The following is a 16,384-nucleotide window of genomic DNA, read 5'->3' on the forward strand; positions in this document are numbered from 1 at the left end:
GGTCTTCCCTCCCGGCCCCTGCCCCACCCTGTTCCTCCAGACCACCTGTCTGGCACCACCCCCAGATCAAGGACCCATAAAGCAGAGTCTCTTGTCCTGCGTAAAGTCTCCATGAAAAGCTGCCCACAGGAGGTGTCAACAACCCCGTCAATATCATGGGGGGGGGTACTGTTCTGGTTCCCCTTAAACTTCCTTCCTGGAAGCCAGGACCCGGTGAGATGGTGGCCACTGGCAGCACCTTGGGGTGGGGCGGGCAGCACAGGGTGCTGGCACAAGGCCAAGGCGCCCACTTACCGATGCATGTCCGACCGTCCGAGTGGAGGGCATACTTCTGGTGGCAGCCGCACATGGGGCCTGTGTCCGTGTCCTCGCAGCTGTGCTGGCAGCCTCCATTGCCATAGTTACAGGTTACTAGTGGGGGCCCCAAGTGCACAGTTGTGTGTATAAACAGAACAACAACAAAAACGGTTAGTTTCTGGGTGCCGGCTTTTCGGGGTGCAGGGAGGAGAGGCAGGCAGAGGGTTATGAGCGGGCAGGTGCGCTCCCCTCTTGGCCTCTCCAGGCTCTGGGAATGGGGAGGAGTAGCTCACAGGAGTATGGGGGGCGCGCCAGAGGGGGCCCCTGAGGGCATTTGGGTTTTAAGCACAGCCACACCGTGGATGCTGCAGATATCAGCAGCTTGTGGCTGACATTTTAAAATGGCCGGTCTCCATGGGGCCGGTGTGTGACTGCCAGGCACACCTAGCAAGCGGAGGCGAGCAGAAGCATGCCCATGTTCCTGCTGAGCTGTCTTCTCGCACCTAAGCCTTGGAGCAGGTAGAAGGTCTCTCATCCCTCTGCCTGTCTGTTCTCTCCATGCACATGGTAACTGGTCCAAACACCCTGCTTGCCAGGCCTGCTTCCTCCAAGGCTGGGTGCAGAGAGAGAGGGAATGCAGGTAGGGTGAAGGCTTCCAGGGTGTAGTTGTGGAAAAACCTTTTATTTAAATATGTCACATTGTTTCCAGTGCCATGACCTTGGGGGAGCTGGCTCCACCAGCCCAGAATCTGAAAACCTCTCCCTATCTCCTCTGCTGGGTCTGGCTGATTAGAAGGGCTGGGCTCCGAGAGAGATGATCTAAGCAAGTTCATTTGAAAGACAGCACATCGCACTCACTGCCCAGGGTGAGGGGCTTGCTAAGGGAAACTCTAGATCTCTGGGGGGAGGGGGATCCATGAGACTCTTGCTTTACTGGTGACAACGTGGCACATGTCATCCGTTCACAGAGCTCCACCAGGCCTCGAGTAGAGTGATTTCTTGGCTATTTAACCTGTGTGCAGATTTCTGTCTCTATTCTTAAGTCACTTGGCAAAGCCCCAGCCATGATCAAATATACAAAAATGAACTTCAAACTAGCCAAGACCAGAGGCCCAGGAATTCCAAGCTGTAGAGACTGAATTAATATGCTCCACTGGGTTAACTCAGGAGCAAGGGTGTCACTGGAATGAGGGTTTTGGGGCCAGATTCCAAGTGAGTCCTCCAGCTATGTTTTCTAGGCCCTCATCCTGTTCTTACAGAGCAGTCTGGAGCCATCCTGAATGATGTTGGCCAGCTAGCCTGGACATATGAAGAGGCTCTACGAGGGGGGGGGGTGTCAAAGAGGATGGCCTCTGCTCAGAGTTTCAGATGCTCAAATGGGGCTCTTTCTTCTCCACAGTGGGCTCTGTAGTGGGGATCTGACCTCCAGCCTGAGATCTCACAGCCTGGGGAGCAGCTCCAGGAATCAGCATCAGTCCTCCTCCACATGGAGCGCTCTTGTCTTTACATTCTGGGGAGCTGGGGTGCACACACGTGTTTTGAGACATATCTCTGTGCTCTGGAGCCCAGGGAGCAATAGCTCTGCAGCCGTGGCTGTGCAGGAAGAGCCCCAAGCACAGTTCTGAGCAGAGTCCCCACTAAGCTGGTAAAAGTGAGTCTCTGAGCTTCTGTGGTGCTAACTTGCCACCTCACTCACAAAGAAGAACCTGGATCCAGATGGCCCCTCCCCGGGAGGGAGCCCACTCCCTGGCCTCTGGATTTGCACTGTGTACCAAGTCATCCAGTGGGGAGTGAGGTGCTGTTGTTTCTTCCCCTAGCAAATGTTCCAGCCCTGCCTTGGACCTGACCTCCCAGACCAGGTGGGGCTGTAAGGAGATGCTCTCTAACCCATAGGTTCCCTTGTAGCATTGTCTCTGACAGGATGAGAGTGTTAGGAGGTGGCATGGCCCATGGAGCTCTGCTCCCCTTGGCTCACCGCTCAGAGCTCAGCCACACTGGGAGGCAACTGGTCTTGCTGGTCTGGTTCTTGCTATTGAGGAAGCCGAGCTTAGCACACAGGAAGGCCTGGGAAAGTGGGAGTGACTCGGGGGCTGTCCCGAGCGTGACCTGGTGGCAGCAGGTGCCTCTGTAGCTAGAGGAAGTTTCTGGTGCAGAGATGAGGGCCTTCGCCAGCAGACTTTGTCCCTCTGGGTCTTGCCCTGGATGATGCCATCCATAGTTATTTTTGCTATTTCACAGGGAAGACCAGGAGTGAAGCATGAGGCAAGTACACATTTTAGGTATCCCAGAAGTTTTTCACTCTGGGGATAAGTGAGTCCTGAGAGGGACTAGTGGGGGAGCCCCCTGGAGGCTCTGTGGGTCTCCAAGGTCAGGCTGACTGCTGGTGCATGTTAGGGAGGGTGTGCTGAAGTACCTGAGGGAGAGCTGGTGACTCCCAGCTACTGAGGATGAAGGGACAGGGCTATGGTCTCCATGGAAGTAAGGATGGAGGGGAAGGCTGCCCTCACTATGAAGGTTAGGTAGCTTGCCATCTGTTTCTCCAGCTGGGTCAGACCCACCTTTCCCACAGGCAGCTGGAACAGATGCCCCCTTGCCACTCTGTGCATCAGAAAGTGGGCCTGGGGCATAGTATGTGTCTCTAGTCCCAGAGGGGTTCTCACACAGCCTCCCTTGAGCCTCAGTGGGCACTGGCCAGATATTCCATCAGTCTGGGGGTGTCTGATGACTGGGAAGCTGGACCAGGAGGGCTGGAGGAGTGTAAGCATGCCAGTTGCAGTCCTGCTCTGTCCATGGTCCAGAGGGCCATGGTCAAAGGTGACACTACATAGGAGCCCTGGAAGCTGGCCTCTGAGTAGGTCCCTGGAAGCCCCTTGGACCACAGGCCTCATTTGACCTTGACCTCTGAGGCTATACCTCCTACTCACAGTCTTGCAAGGCCTCATTAGAGGGTTCTGGCCTTGGATCCCAGAAGTGAGGAGGGCCCAGCCAGGGTTAGCAGCCCTCAAACCAAGCCCTTTCCCTTCTTTATGCCATCCCATTACAAAACTGCTGGCCTGTTGAGACACCCAGACTTTGAGACCTGTGTGCCAGAGCCCTCCATTCCTGCAGGAGAACTCAGGTTCAAAGCCAAGTCTCTGGGGCTGGGAGAGGAAAGGAAGGCTGATGACAAGACCACAGCAGAGCTTATCAGAAGGTCCAGCTCTTATGCCAGTGGTGTCCTTGGGGTGAGGGATGCCCTATCCCTCATGTCTCCCTCAGCCTTCCCACCTCCCGCCAAGGCTGAGAGCCTTTCCCCTGGCTGAGACCCAGCAGAATGGACAGCTCCCCTCCCCACCCAGAGACGGTGGGAGACATGTGGGGATGTGCAACCCACTTGCCTCCATCTACCTACGTGTGCAGTCCTTCTGGTTTGGGGCAAGGTCAAAGCCGGGCCTGCAGTCGCAGGCTACCCCACCTTTGGGAGTCTCCCGGCAGATGTGGGCGCAGCCATGGTCTTTGTTCATGCAGTTCATACCCTCTGGGGAAAAAGACAGACAAGGGAGAGGTGGGGGGGGGGGGAGAGGAGAGGGGGTGAGAAAGGATTCAGGACGAAAAGAGATAGCCAGTGAGCTGTCACAATCAAACAGTGTGTTCTCAGGTTGCTGGGAACATGTGCACCTCTCACATACAGGTGTGCATCCTCCATCCAGGCCATAAGCCAAGGTCGCAGCCAGGCCTTGCTGTGATAGCCATTCTGTAAAGACACCTGAGGACCTGCAGAGAGGCTTTTATCCTAACTGGATTATAGACATGGACCAAGGAATGGCTTCCTGCTTGGGATTTTAGGCAGTTCCCTACTGAAGCAGGCAAGGGTGGCACTCAGGGCAATGGTGGGGCACATCTATGCTCAGGGTACCAGATACCCCTGAGGCAGGTGGAGACTTATGCTCAGGATGTATCTTGGTTCCAGAGAGGACCTGATAGATCCACATGCTGGGTGGCTGGAATACACCCCAGACTCACACACCTTGGCTGGTTGTCACAGCCAGAGGCCCCTGGCTTCTCGAATGAGCCAGAGGCTGTGGGCTGGCCTGCTGGACCTCAGGGCACAGAGGCACAGCCTAACCATTCTCATTACCAGCTTAGCTGAACCCCAGGTCACTTGAGTGGCTCCAATTGCTGAGCCCTGTGTGGGCTGATGTCTAACTTCCCTCATATACCTATGTACCCCAGCCCTCACGGAGCCCTCTGGGGGTCCCCAAAAACATGTGCCATTGTGTTTCCAACCATAATCCAAGACGCCTGTGGGCTGGCAGACTACGCTATGTTTTGGTGTCTGGGATTAAACCTAGGCCCTCACATAAGCAAGACACAACACATGCACACACACTTGACCACTGAACTACATCCCTGGGTGGAAGATTCTATTTTAAAGCTTCAGGAGCCTTTTCCTACAGGTTCTCATCTTTTATTATTATTATTTATTTATTTTACCTTTTGTTGCCCTTTTTATTGTTGTAGTTATTGTTGTTATTGATGTCGTCATTGTTAGACAGGGCAGAGAAATGGAAAGAGGAGGGGAAGACAGAGAGGGGGAGAGAAAGACACCTGCAGACCTGTTTCACCACCTGTGAAGTGACTCCCTTGCAGGTGGGGAGCTGGGGGCTCGAACTGGGATCCTTACGCTGGTCCTTATGCTTTGCACCACGTGCGCTCAACCCACTGTGCTACTGCTGACTCCCAGGTTCTCATCTTTTAAAAATATATTTGATTAATTAATTTTATCTAAGAAATAATTATTTATTTACTAAGTGGAGAGAGGGGGAAATCAAGAGAGGGGAGGGGGAGGTAGATCGGAAGAGAGAAAGACACCTGCAACATTGCAGTTACCATCTGTGAAGCTTTCCTCCTGCAGGTGGGGACCAGGGGCTTGACCTGGGTGCTTGTGCACTGCAGCATATGCACTCAGCCAGGTGTGCCACCATCCAACTCCAATATTCTATTTTTACGTATTTGATAGGTACAGAGAGAAATTGAGAGGGAAAGGAGAAGACAGAGAGTGCAAGAGAGACACCTACAGCACTGCTTCACTGCTCCTGAAGCTTCCCCCTGCAGGTGGGGACCAGGGGCTTGAACTAGGGTCCTTGTGCATTATAACATAAGCGCTCAACCACATGTGCCACTACCTGGCCTCCCCAAGGTCCTCATCATTAAAAGGTGGTCATGCTGACTTCCTGGTGGCTGGGATACTTGGGAAAGGGGTGAATGTTACAAGGTGTCAGTGCTGGGACAGCCTGTGACCTGCTAGGGTGCCACCACCCACTCCTGGAAGCAGTCTCACATATCCCGAGAATCAGGGCTTGGCCCCTGCCAGCCTGTTTTCTGGCCAGACTTGGGAAACCTCTCTCTCACAGGCTACTCAATTCCCCATTTCCTTTGTCTCCAGCATCCACTATGGCCATACACTTCAGAAGTGATAATGTCCTACACACATTTGGGGCACCTCAGAACTCTGTGAAGACAATCACCTCCTTCAGAGATTGGGAGCTATGGCTAAGACACCTGCCCAAAGGCCTCCCAGATCTGAGGACTTGAACTTGGGCCTCTGGCTAGAGACCCTGACCCCTCCCACCCCAGAGGCCCCAACCCCGTCAGTGTGTGCTGAGAAGTGTGCCCAACACATGTGTGTGTCTGTGCGTGTGTGTGGCTGGGCTGGGCTGGGCCCTCACCATAATCCTGGAGCCCCCAAGACCTCCCACCCAACCTCCCACCCAACCTCCCACCCAACCTCCAGGAGGTTTGATTCCAGAGGACGCTCTGCAGCAAAGTTGACCCCTTCAGTGGACCCTGCTGGCTGTTTATCTTTTTGGTGATTTGTGAGGAGTTTCCAGAATTTATGAGGTCCGGGGTCAAGTGAGAGACTGTAGGTCACAGGTCCGTCAAGAGGCACATGGCAGATGAAAGGCAGAGTCAAGAGCATGTCCACCCATGAGGGGCAGAGAAGGGACCTGCAGGAGGGAGCCCATGGTGACTTTCTCCCTAGGTGATGCTCACTAGCATGTTTCAGGTATGGACTAGTTCGATCTTGACCCCCTGCACTTGGAGCAGGGCCTGGGGGCCACTGGTAATCGACATGCCTTTGAAAGCACAGATAACCTGGCTGTTATGATGAAAACAAGTCTGGAGTAAAAACAACCAGTGCTGTAGAACAAAGTCTGCATGTTGCTTAGCCCTGACTCCTCCCTGCCTGCGTCTCCCTCCTCCACCCCTCCCTCCCTTCTTTTCTTTTTGTCATCACCAGGGCTTCACTGCTCGGGGCTGACTTTTTCAGAAACAGAGACAGAGGGAGAGAGGGAAAGAGACCACAGCACCACAGCTTCCCACAGTGCGGTGGGGGCCGAGCTGGCACCTGAGTCGTGTGCATGGGAAAACAGGTGCACTGTCCAGGTGAGCTGTTTTGCTCACCTCTCTCTCTGCTTCCCTTCTTCCTTTCTTTTCCACTCCTGCTTTCACCTGATTCGTCTTCCCTCATAATTCCTTCACCTTCATTTTCTTACTTATCAGACCACATGGTTGAAGTGAACCAACAATGGCTGAATGAGTAAGGCAGCTCAAGTCCACAGCCCCTCACAGAAGTGACAGGGAGGGGGCCATGTGGAGAGACCCACAGGACTTTTGCAGATCTGAGGAAGCACAGCTCTGTGTGCAGGGGCTCCCAGGGCTTTTCAGAGCCCCAGAAACACAGTCAGTCCCTCACCTGGTCCTCTGGGGGCTTGGCCAGTGGGCAATGTCCACCAAGCCTTGCTGACCACCACTAATATCGACCCTCAATGGCGGGCTGAACTCTGGCCCTTTGCTCCTGCAGCTTCTGTGATCTCCTGGAACCTGCAAACACACTTCCGGAGCTCTCCTGTCTTCCCTAAGTGAAATCTTAGGCTTGTTTTAAACTCCAGTCATTCCACAGAGCCTTCTGGCTTTGGGGCAGCCTTCCTGGGCCTATTTTCCCAGGTCTATATGGAGGCTGGTACAGGAAGCCACTGCCCAGCAAGCAGGTGTGTGAGGTCTTGCCATGCTGGGAAGAGCCCAGGGACCCCTGTGTAAACTTAGGCTCAGACGTGATGAAGGGAAGGAGGTGGAGTTTCCATCGGCAGCGAAAGAATTCTAGTTTACGAGAAGCTCTGGTAACTGTCCCCGGCCATGCATTTTGTGCCCTGGGAGCTGACGCGCCCCTGCATCTGGGACACCAGACACCAGCACTCAGCTTTAGAAGCCATTAGGGGATCTTCTTTGAGGACCGGGACTTAGATGATGAACAGAGATGCTGTTGCATCTGCTGCCTGTGACTCACTGTGCCTGGTCCCGCCTCTGGTCTTTCCAAACAGCTGGAAGTTTCCCAAAGAATCTAGCCTGCAGACTCCTTTTGATGGTGGTGGTGGTGGTGGGGGTGGTGGTGCAAAGCCAGCAGGGCCAGAGCAGACCCCACGAAGAGTCCTGGTACCACCTCTGTCCACCTATGGCTCCTGCTCTGCACAGCTTTGCTCTGGGCAGCCACAACAGGACCAGCTCCCATGGGTCACTCCCAGTCCTGGGTGCAGCACTCAGCAGGAAGTCTTTCTCATCTCCCCTCCTCCAGGAAAACTGTTATCTATCATTTCAGAGCCATTTCCAGAAAGCTCGGTCCACAGAGACCTGGTGCCGGACAGACCAGGCTGCCTGCCAGGTCGAATCTAATTAGATTCAACTGTCCGGATCCAATTAGGTTCTGCAAACTGCCCGAGTGTCTCCGTGGTGGACTCCCTGGGAGTTCACTTTGCTTCCACAGTGCTGGGTCTGAATCTAGACTCTGCCTGCTGGCTGTGTGACCTTTATATAATCATGATACCATTCTGTGCCTCAGTTTCTCCTCTTGTGAAAGTGAATAGAGGTCAGGCTTGTCTCCCAGGTAATCACTCAGCATGACACTCCTCCCTTCTCATGGAGAGCGAGGTTGGCAGAAGGTGCAGGCAAAGAATTGGGGAGGGGGCCTTCTTCCTCTTGGGTGCTGGGTGTAACTTGCATAGTGATGTGCTGGCTCTATAGTTTTCAGGAGCTCTCTGGGTGCTTCTAGGGAAGGGGCTGGAGGGGCAAACTAGCCTGAGGCAAGTGGGAAGCCGGGAGGGACAAGAAGCCTGGAGGCAGAGACTATGGGGGCAGAGAGGAAGGCTGGACCTAGGACCTATGAAGAAGAGTTGGGTAGTGCTGGGTGGACTCAGAGCCTTGTGCACACACAGTACGTACTATACTGCTGAGCCACTGTCCTGGCCCAACTGTTAGCTATTCTGTGCTATCTGGGCCTGTATGTGCATGACTTCATTGCTCTTTGGTTAACCTTTTTAAAAAATTCACTCATTAAAAACAAGTCAGACATCCACCTGTATGTTATCTATGAGGCTCAGGCAAAATTTCCAAAAGTCATGGACCCCTTGGAACATACCTAAAATAGACTTCCTAGCTTCTTCTCACATGAAGAACTCTAGTTTCATCTGCTCTATTCCTTCCTTTGGATTCCTGTTTATTAAATAATTTGTCATACTTTATATCTTAACCAACTTTCAGTAACCAAGTTGCAGATGCTACCATGATGCCATCCTGACTTCTCTAGGCAGATGACCTCCCCAATGTGTCCTGGAACTTCACCTCTCCAGAGCTCTGCCCCACAAGGGGAAGACAGAAATAGGCTGGGAGTATGGATCAACCCGCTAATGCTCATGTCCAGTAGAGAAGCAATTACAGAAGCCAGACCTTTCACCTTCTGTATTCCATAAGGAATTTTGGTCCATACTTCCAGAGGGATAAAGAAGAGGGAAGCTTCTAATGCAGAGGATGAGACATGGAACTCTGGTGGTGGGAACCATATGGGATTGTACCCCTGATATCTTACAATCTTGTTCATCATCATCATTAAATCACTAGTTAAAATAAAATTTAAAAAAAGTCAGACAAGGACCTGGCAGTGGTACATCTGGTAGAGTATATACTCTGGACTTGGGTTCAAGTCTCTGGCTCCCACCTTCAAGGTGCAACTTAACGAGTGGTGAAGCAGGGCTGCAGATGTTTCTCTATCTCTCTCCCTATCTCCTCTTCCCTCTCAATTTCTCTCTGTCTTTATCGAAAAGAAAAAAAAAAAACCCCAAACTGGAAAGTGATAGATTTTTGTGTAGGCACCAAGCTCCAGCTTAGGTAACCCTTGTGGCAATAATAATAAAAAAAAGTCAGAACTGTAGAGAAAGTGAGACAGGGAGAGGCAGCACAGCACTGAAGTTTCCCCAGGTGGTGTGGCCCTCTCATATGGTGCAGAGCTGCGTGTGTGCCAAGGTGTGTGCCTGTCAGATGAGCTATATTCCAGCCCCTATTATATTTATTTTATGGGAGAGAGACTTATGGGTTTCCAGCCTCAGCATCCATGAAATGCCACTCATTTTGTCTTTGTTACTCTCATGTGGGGCCAAGGATCGAACCCAGGGCCTTGCACACATCAGGCACATGCTCTATGGCTAAACCACCTCCCCACTCCCTGGGAAACATTGAGGGGTCCCTGTCTCTGAGTTTCCTGGAAGATGTGATGTAGGGAAGTGGGCTCTCATTTGACTGCAGCCCTGCCACCAGCCTGCATGCGAGGCGGGCACTGCCATGTTTAGGGTATAAGCAGCATAGGTGCTGGTTTACGGGGAGGGGTGGCACCAGCACTTCTCTGCCTCGGTGCCTTCTCCAGCACAGCCCCTGTCCTCATGGGTCAGCTGTCATGTCTGGGTCCCCCCCTCACCTCAGGGCACACACACACAGGTACAGGGGTGCACAGCCTGCCTGGGCCTGAGCGTGTCTGGACATGGCTCCTTCTGTAAAGCAGAGTCTCAGGAGGCATTGCAGCAGGGTGGTGGGAGGCAGGCCTGATCTGATCTGTTTGCACTTAGGAGTCCCCAGCCTGATAACAAAGCCAGAATGTGTGCCTCCCAAGGGTCGTTGTCATGGTGACTCCATCAATAACATCATTTTTTTGCATCCATGTCTTTTAAGCAGACGGGGAAGGGAAGGCAAGCTGGGAAGGCTGCACTGGGAGAAAAGAACAATTACCTAGCTCTGCCCTTCCCTCTAACTCAGAAGGAAGAAATTTTCCTCATACCCCAGTTGGGAAATTACTTGAGGCCAGAAAGATGTTGGAGCCTGGGGTGGTGGCAAGAGGCTGCTGCCTTTCCTGCCCTGCACCTAGCAAGGGAGCCCAGACAGACTGGGGAAGGGACAGAGAGGTTTGGGGTAGAGGCTTGGCTGTGCCTTGGGATCCAGAGCCACCTGCATGCCAATCTGCTTCCCACACCGTGGGCATGTTGGCTCACTCACTCGCTCTCCTGAGCTTCCCCAGCAGCTCTGGGTGGATGCCCACAGACCAACCAAGGGCACCCAGGTACAGGGAGTGGGGATTAGTAATTGCAACCCTGAGAGGCTGGTTCTAGGAACCCGGATATGACAGAGCTTCAGCAGAGGCCGACCAAAGACTTTGCCACCCGGTGATGATCTTGCTGCCTTATTTGGGGCATGTATGCTAAGTGTATGCTAAGTGTATGCTAAGGGTATGCTAAGTACTTCCCATGGATGATCACCTTTAATCTCATAACCACTTTTCAAAGTCAACATGCCCATCCTCAATTTGCAGAGAGAGGAGAAGGAGAAGGAGGAAGAGGAGGAAGGAAGAGAGGAGGAGGAGGAGGAAAGAGAGAGGGAGGGTAGGGGAGGCATGGGAAGCTGTCCAAGGGGCACAGTGGGATCCATGGATATGGCCCTGGGTCTCACCTCAGAACTTGTGCTTGGTTGGACATCTAGAGCAGGATGGAGCACTATGTCAAAACATATTTGGGGGTCATGGGTCGGTCCCTTTCTCCTCCTGACCTTCCTCCACAGTCACCGGGACATAGGCCCCATTTTTGCCCTCCCAAGCCAGCTCACACTGTCAAAGTCTGTCTTGCTCTCTAAAGTCTGACTTCTCCTCTGCCCCTCCACTTTCACATTCCTCAGTCCTCTTGCCTGAAAGAACTAATGGGGACCCTAGGCCTGCTCACTTCTGAGGCCCCAGGCCCCAGCCCTGGGCCTGACTGCAATTGGAGGTCCCACACCAGCCCCGAGTCCTGCAGTGTGCCCAGCTTTGCCTCAGTCCTGGAACCCCACTCCAAAGCAACCTGGCTGGATGGTGCTGGGAGAGTCTCCCCTGGCAAGGCCTGGGTTTGGCAAAGGTGCTGGGCTTTGCTCTGACCCTCCTGAAATGACACCCTCCAGGGCCCTTCCAGGTTTGGGAGGGCATCGGCTGTCCCTGGTCAGCTCCCGGTTGCCCAGGGACTCAGCCTACCAGGCAGCATTCTTTGGGGCACCCCAGATCTCCTTCTCTATATCCTCCTCTGTCCTATCAAATAAAATGGAAAAGAAAAATGGCCACCAGGAACAGTGGATTTGTAGTACTGGCACTGAGGACCTGGGTTCAAGCCCCAGGAACTAAATGGGAGCACCATGCACAGGAAAGACTTCAGTAGTGCTGAAGTGGTGCTGTGTATGGCTTCCTTCATCTTTCCATCTATCCATCTCTCCATCTCTCTCTCTCTTTGTGTGTTTCTTTCCCTTCTTTTCTTTCTAAAGTATATATATATATTCTCCTGCCCCAGAGCACTGCTCAGCTCTGACTTATGGTGGTGCTAGGACAGAACCTGGGACCTCAGAGCCTTAAACATGAGAGTCTTTTGCATAACCATTATGCTGTCTCCCCTACCCTCACCTTTTGTTTCTATCTGAGATTGAAAGGGGAAAAAAGTTCATTGGGGGTGGTGAAATCAAGCAGGTGCCAAGCCCTGGCAAATGACAAGAAAAAAAAGCCAAGCTTTGCTAAGCACCATGTGTCTGCAGCCAGTGCAAGCTCAGCTGAGGCCAAGTCCACTGTCACGGCTTTCCACAGGCTGGGACAGAGAGCCGAGACTGGCCAGCTCCTACCATCCCTGCTGAGTGGGGACAGTCTCCATCCAGCCCCTACTCTCCTGCCTGGGCCTGCCTGCCCTGCACTGGAACATGACACACAGTGGCAGAGCCACAGATTGTGGTGTGACCATGGGCATTGAGGGAGGTGGCCCCTAGCTCACAGCTCTGCTCCCTGTCCCCTCCCAGGCCCTTGTGGCAACTGGCTCAGTTGCCCCTGCAGATGAGGGAATAAGACTCTCTTTGGCAAGCTCACTAGAGGGGAGCACAGAAAAAGCCAAGAAGTGAGTTGCTCTAGCTTGGAGTCTCTGGACACCTCCTCCCTGCCACATGCAGGTGATGCCTGTCCCTTCAGAGCTGCTGCCCTCTCCACACCCCAGCTCCCAGGACTGCACCTTTCCCTGCTTCATGAAGTTCCCCACTTGGTCACTAGGCGTCACCACCAGCACACACCAGCCTCTTTGTGGCCCAGCAGTGGGGTCCCAGAGGCTAGGAGAGATGTGCAGATTCACAAGTCCTTTCAGAGCAGAAGCAATTCCTGATGTATCAGAGGTCATACTTGTACTAAAAACGTGTTCTTTAATTATCTGATATGGAAGTAGAAGTGCTGTATTGGATCCAGTGGGTTCCCCCCCCCCCACTTCACTCTTAAAGGAAGCCACAGTGCACAGAGATCTCATGAGGACCTCAGTCCACAGCCAACAGGGGGCCTGAGGGAGGCAGTCTGGGCAGTCACATTCCATCAATGCAGCAGCTCCTGAGTGTTCCCAGCCCAGCCCTTGGGGGCCCAGGAGGAGAATTGAGTTATTAAGCCAGGGCAAAGGTGGGGGGTTTTGGGGGGGGACAAGGCAGGGGCAATTCTTGAAGAACTTGAATGTCCCCAGCACCATGCTGGCACCTCTCCCCCTCCCCTGTATGCACAGACTCTGGGGCTCCAATGGGCTCTGCCCACCTGCCCCTCTGTCCCTTGTCTACACGATGGGCCAGCAGCTGAGTGCCACAGCTCTTTGAGGCTCAGCGGGTCCAGAGGACTTGGGAATGGGCATGGCGGGGACGGTCAATGCCCTTCTCTTTCCCAAGTGCTGGTGCTGACCTGAGTCAGCTGCTGGCTTACTACTTCACTTGGCAAACAAACACAGACAACACTTTAGGAGCAAGCAGGGTCAGCCTTCAGGGAGAGGGGTCAGGAGAGCAGGGTGGCAGAGAAGACAGGGTTGGGGAGTGGTTAGAGACCTCAAGGCATGGCCCAGAGGGAAGGTAGATGAACTGGTAACATTTTGGTCGATGAATGGAGCTCTCTGTGGACAAGCCTCAGTTGAGCCACAGGATAGGCATGGCTAATGGAGGGGGAGGGCAATATTCCAGGGGGCTAGAGCAGCAGGGAGAGTTCAGCCAACCAGGAGTCCACCAAGCCCAGCACCCAGGGAGCCCCTTCCATAGGGTACCATGCAGGCTGCTGGGCAGAGGGATTTGACAGCACTTTGTGACATTGATGCCACACACAATCTGGGCACAGCCTACCTCACAAGGTTAGTCTTTTTTTTTTTTTTTTTTTGCCTCCAGGGTTATTGCTGGGGCTCAGTGCCTGTACCTGAACTCACTGCTCCTGGAGCACATTTTTCCCTTTTGTTGCCCTTTTTATCATTGTTGTTGTTATTATTATTGTTGTTGTTGTTGCTGTCATTGTTGGATAGGGCAGAGAGAAGTTGAGAGAGGAAGGGAAGACAGAGAGGAGGAAAGATAAGACACCTGTAGACCTGCTTCACCACTCGTGAAGTAACCCCCCCCCAGGTGGGGAGCGGGGGGCTCAACCCAGGATCCTTGAACTGATCTTAAGCACACCATGTGTGCTTAACCCGCTGCACTACCGCCTGGCCCCCAGCTAGTCCCTTTTGTCTCTTGTGTCCATGGGCATGTGCCTATGTGAGAGGCAGGAAGCATGCCTGTAGCCTTCCCAGGAGCCCACACATGGGTCCCAGAGGACTGTGCCATGTCTCTCTCTCTCTCTCTCATCACTGGAGCTTCCCTGTTCTAGGATGACATTTTTCAGATAGATAGGTCGGTAGACCACAGCACCAAGCTTCCATCAATGTGTTGGGGCCTGGGTTGAACCTGAGTCAAGTGCATGGCAAAGCAGAGCACTATCCAAGTGAGTTATCTTGCTGGCCTGCCTTGCATCTTAAGAGAAAGGTGTAACAACCTGATGGAGCTGGAGGGAATCACATGAGAAGGAGAAAGATGACATCACTCAAGTGCAACTTAAGAAACAAAGTAAGGAGAAACCTAGGGTGCACTTGATTAAACCGTGGTCTACTGCAGCAGGTGCAAGGGCTCAATGGACTGAAATGGAAATGGGGGGGCACTGGTGTAAGGTGGAGGGAGAGGCCCACTGGATGGATGGTGATGAGGTGCGTTGACACCTATCTTGGGGTGTAAGACACTACCTCCTAAGACAACAACAGCCTTATAAAATATTTTCTCAATTGAAGAAAAAAAAAAAACCAGGAAGACATTCTGTTGGAGTCAGAGTTGGCTACACAGAAGAGATAGAAACAAATTGTGCTTTAAAGGATGATGAAGAGTTCTCTAGGCAGAGAATGTGTGTGTGCGCATGTGGGGAAGGTGGAAGGACTTAAAGGCTAGACAGTCCAGGCAGAGAGACAGAAAATCAAAGTACAGTGATGGCACAGGGTGCATGGAGCAGGGCTTGCTCCCTGATAACTAGGAGAAAAGAAGCTGAGTGTGTGTGTGTGTGGGGGGGGGGCTGCAGTGACACTCAAAGGGTGACACCCTGCTTAGGGAAGAGGAGCAGATGTGCAGCTGCTCTGCCAAGGGGCTCCAGGCTTCAATGTGATCTGCCCCTACCCCAGTGTCACTAAGTACTTCTGGCCATTTTTGTGAGCTCTATTCATTTTGGTCTTTTTTTTTTTTCTCCTGCTTTTATATGTTGCCAGGGATCAAACCCAGGACCTCACTCATACAAGGCATGCGCGCTACTGTGGAGCCACCTGCCTGGCCTCAGTATCTTTGATCTTAGGAGTTGGTCAGTCCTAGGTTCAAGTCCCAGTCTGTAACTTGCTTCATTGTGGACAAATCTCTTCCCTTCTCAGCCTCTACGTCTCCCCTGCAAAAGGGGGACAGCAGCAGTGACACGACAGAGACAGTCCTCAGGATCTGAGCAAGACTCATGTCAAAGTCAGTGCTCAGTACACAGTGACACCAGACCCGGGCTGTCAGAGCCTCTCAGAACACAGAGCCTCTCAGGACAAGGCTGTATTACCTGTTACATGTAAGAAGCAGGCTCTGGGGGTGCAGCCTGGAAAGCAGGCAGGGCTGGTGCTCCCCTCTGCCCTGCACCCTGGAGGGGTCTGCATCCTGGGGGATCCCCTGACCACTAACACTGTGAATTTGTGGGGGGAGTGGTAGGGCTGCTTGGTTGGGGCTGGCAAGAAGCCAGACGAAGAGAAGAGTGTGAAGCTGGGCTCACCAGTCAAAGGAGTCATTTATGGGGTGGGAGGCTCATAAAAAATAATGGGCTGGATTTATTGTCCCCACCTCGAAGGCCCCTCTGGACGCTGCAGGACTCGGGTAGACCTTCTCCAGCAGCTGCAATAATTTCCAGTTGTGTGAGTGTGCGGTTCCCTTTCTGCACACCTGGTCTGAGGCGGGCAGAGCCCCTGGAGAGCTGCCCCAGCAACCCTAGCCCAGGAGAGAAAGCCTCACGACCAGGAAAGGGTGTTCCCAGGCCTGCAGGAGCCAGGTTGGGGTCCCAGGTCTGGCTCACATTCCAAGATGAGGTCAGATTGATGGCTAAGGATCAGCCTAGAGGAACCAGGGGAGGGCTGGGGACAAGGTGGAGGGGCAGCTGGCCTGGGGTTCCTCTGTTCTAACCCGAGCCCAGAGGCTCCCTCCTGACCCTACTCCCTGCCCCATTTCTGTGTCACAATGTGCCAGTCAGCTCCAAGGAGGGTGGGCTCTGAGCCACAGTGATGCCCAGGACATCACTAGACATTGAAGTCTGCCACCTGGTGCTTGCACTGTCTTCTTTGCTGACTGAGTGAATGAGCACTGATTGGACTCCTGTAGCCCATGACCTGTTGCTAGAACCTTCCACATGGTG

The 16,384-nt window shown here is 53.2% G+C and overlaps 1 protein-coding gene across 2 annotated transcripts in view; it reads right to left on the reverse strand.

The window, feature by feature from the left end:
* The window catches only part of SCUBE1 (signal peptide, CUB domain and EGF like domain containing 1), a 114,146-nt gene that overhangs the window by 44,076 nt on the left and 53,686 nt on the right, over positions 1-16,384 (reverse strand). For both annotated transcript variants that reach the window (XM_016188318.2, XM_007523451.3), the window contains exons 5-6: positions 3,689-3,814; positions 295-411 (exon numbers count right to left, since the gene is read on the reverse strand). In XM_016188318.2, the coding sequence (XP_016043804.1) occupies positions 295-411; positions 3,689-3,814 (243 nt within the window). The remainder of the gene's footprint in view (positions 1-294; positions 412-3,688; positions 3,815-16,384) is intronic.

Source organism: Erinaceus europaeus, chromosome 4 (genome assembly GCF_950295315.1).
Source record: "Erinaceus europaeus chromosome 4, mEriEur2.1, whole genome shotgun sequence".
NCBI classification, from domain to species: Eukaryota; Metazoa; Chordata; class Mammalia; order Eulipotyphla; family Erinaceidae; genus Erinaceus; species Erinaceus europaeus.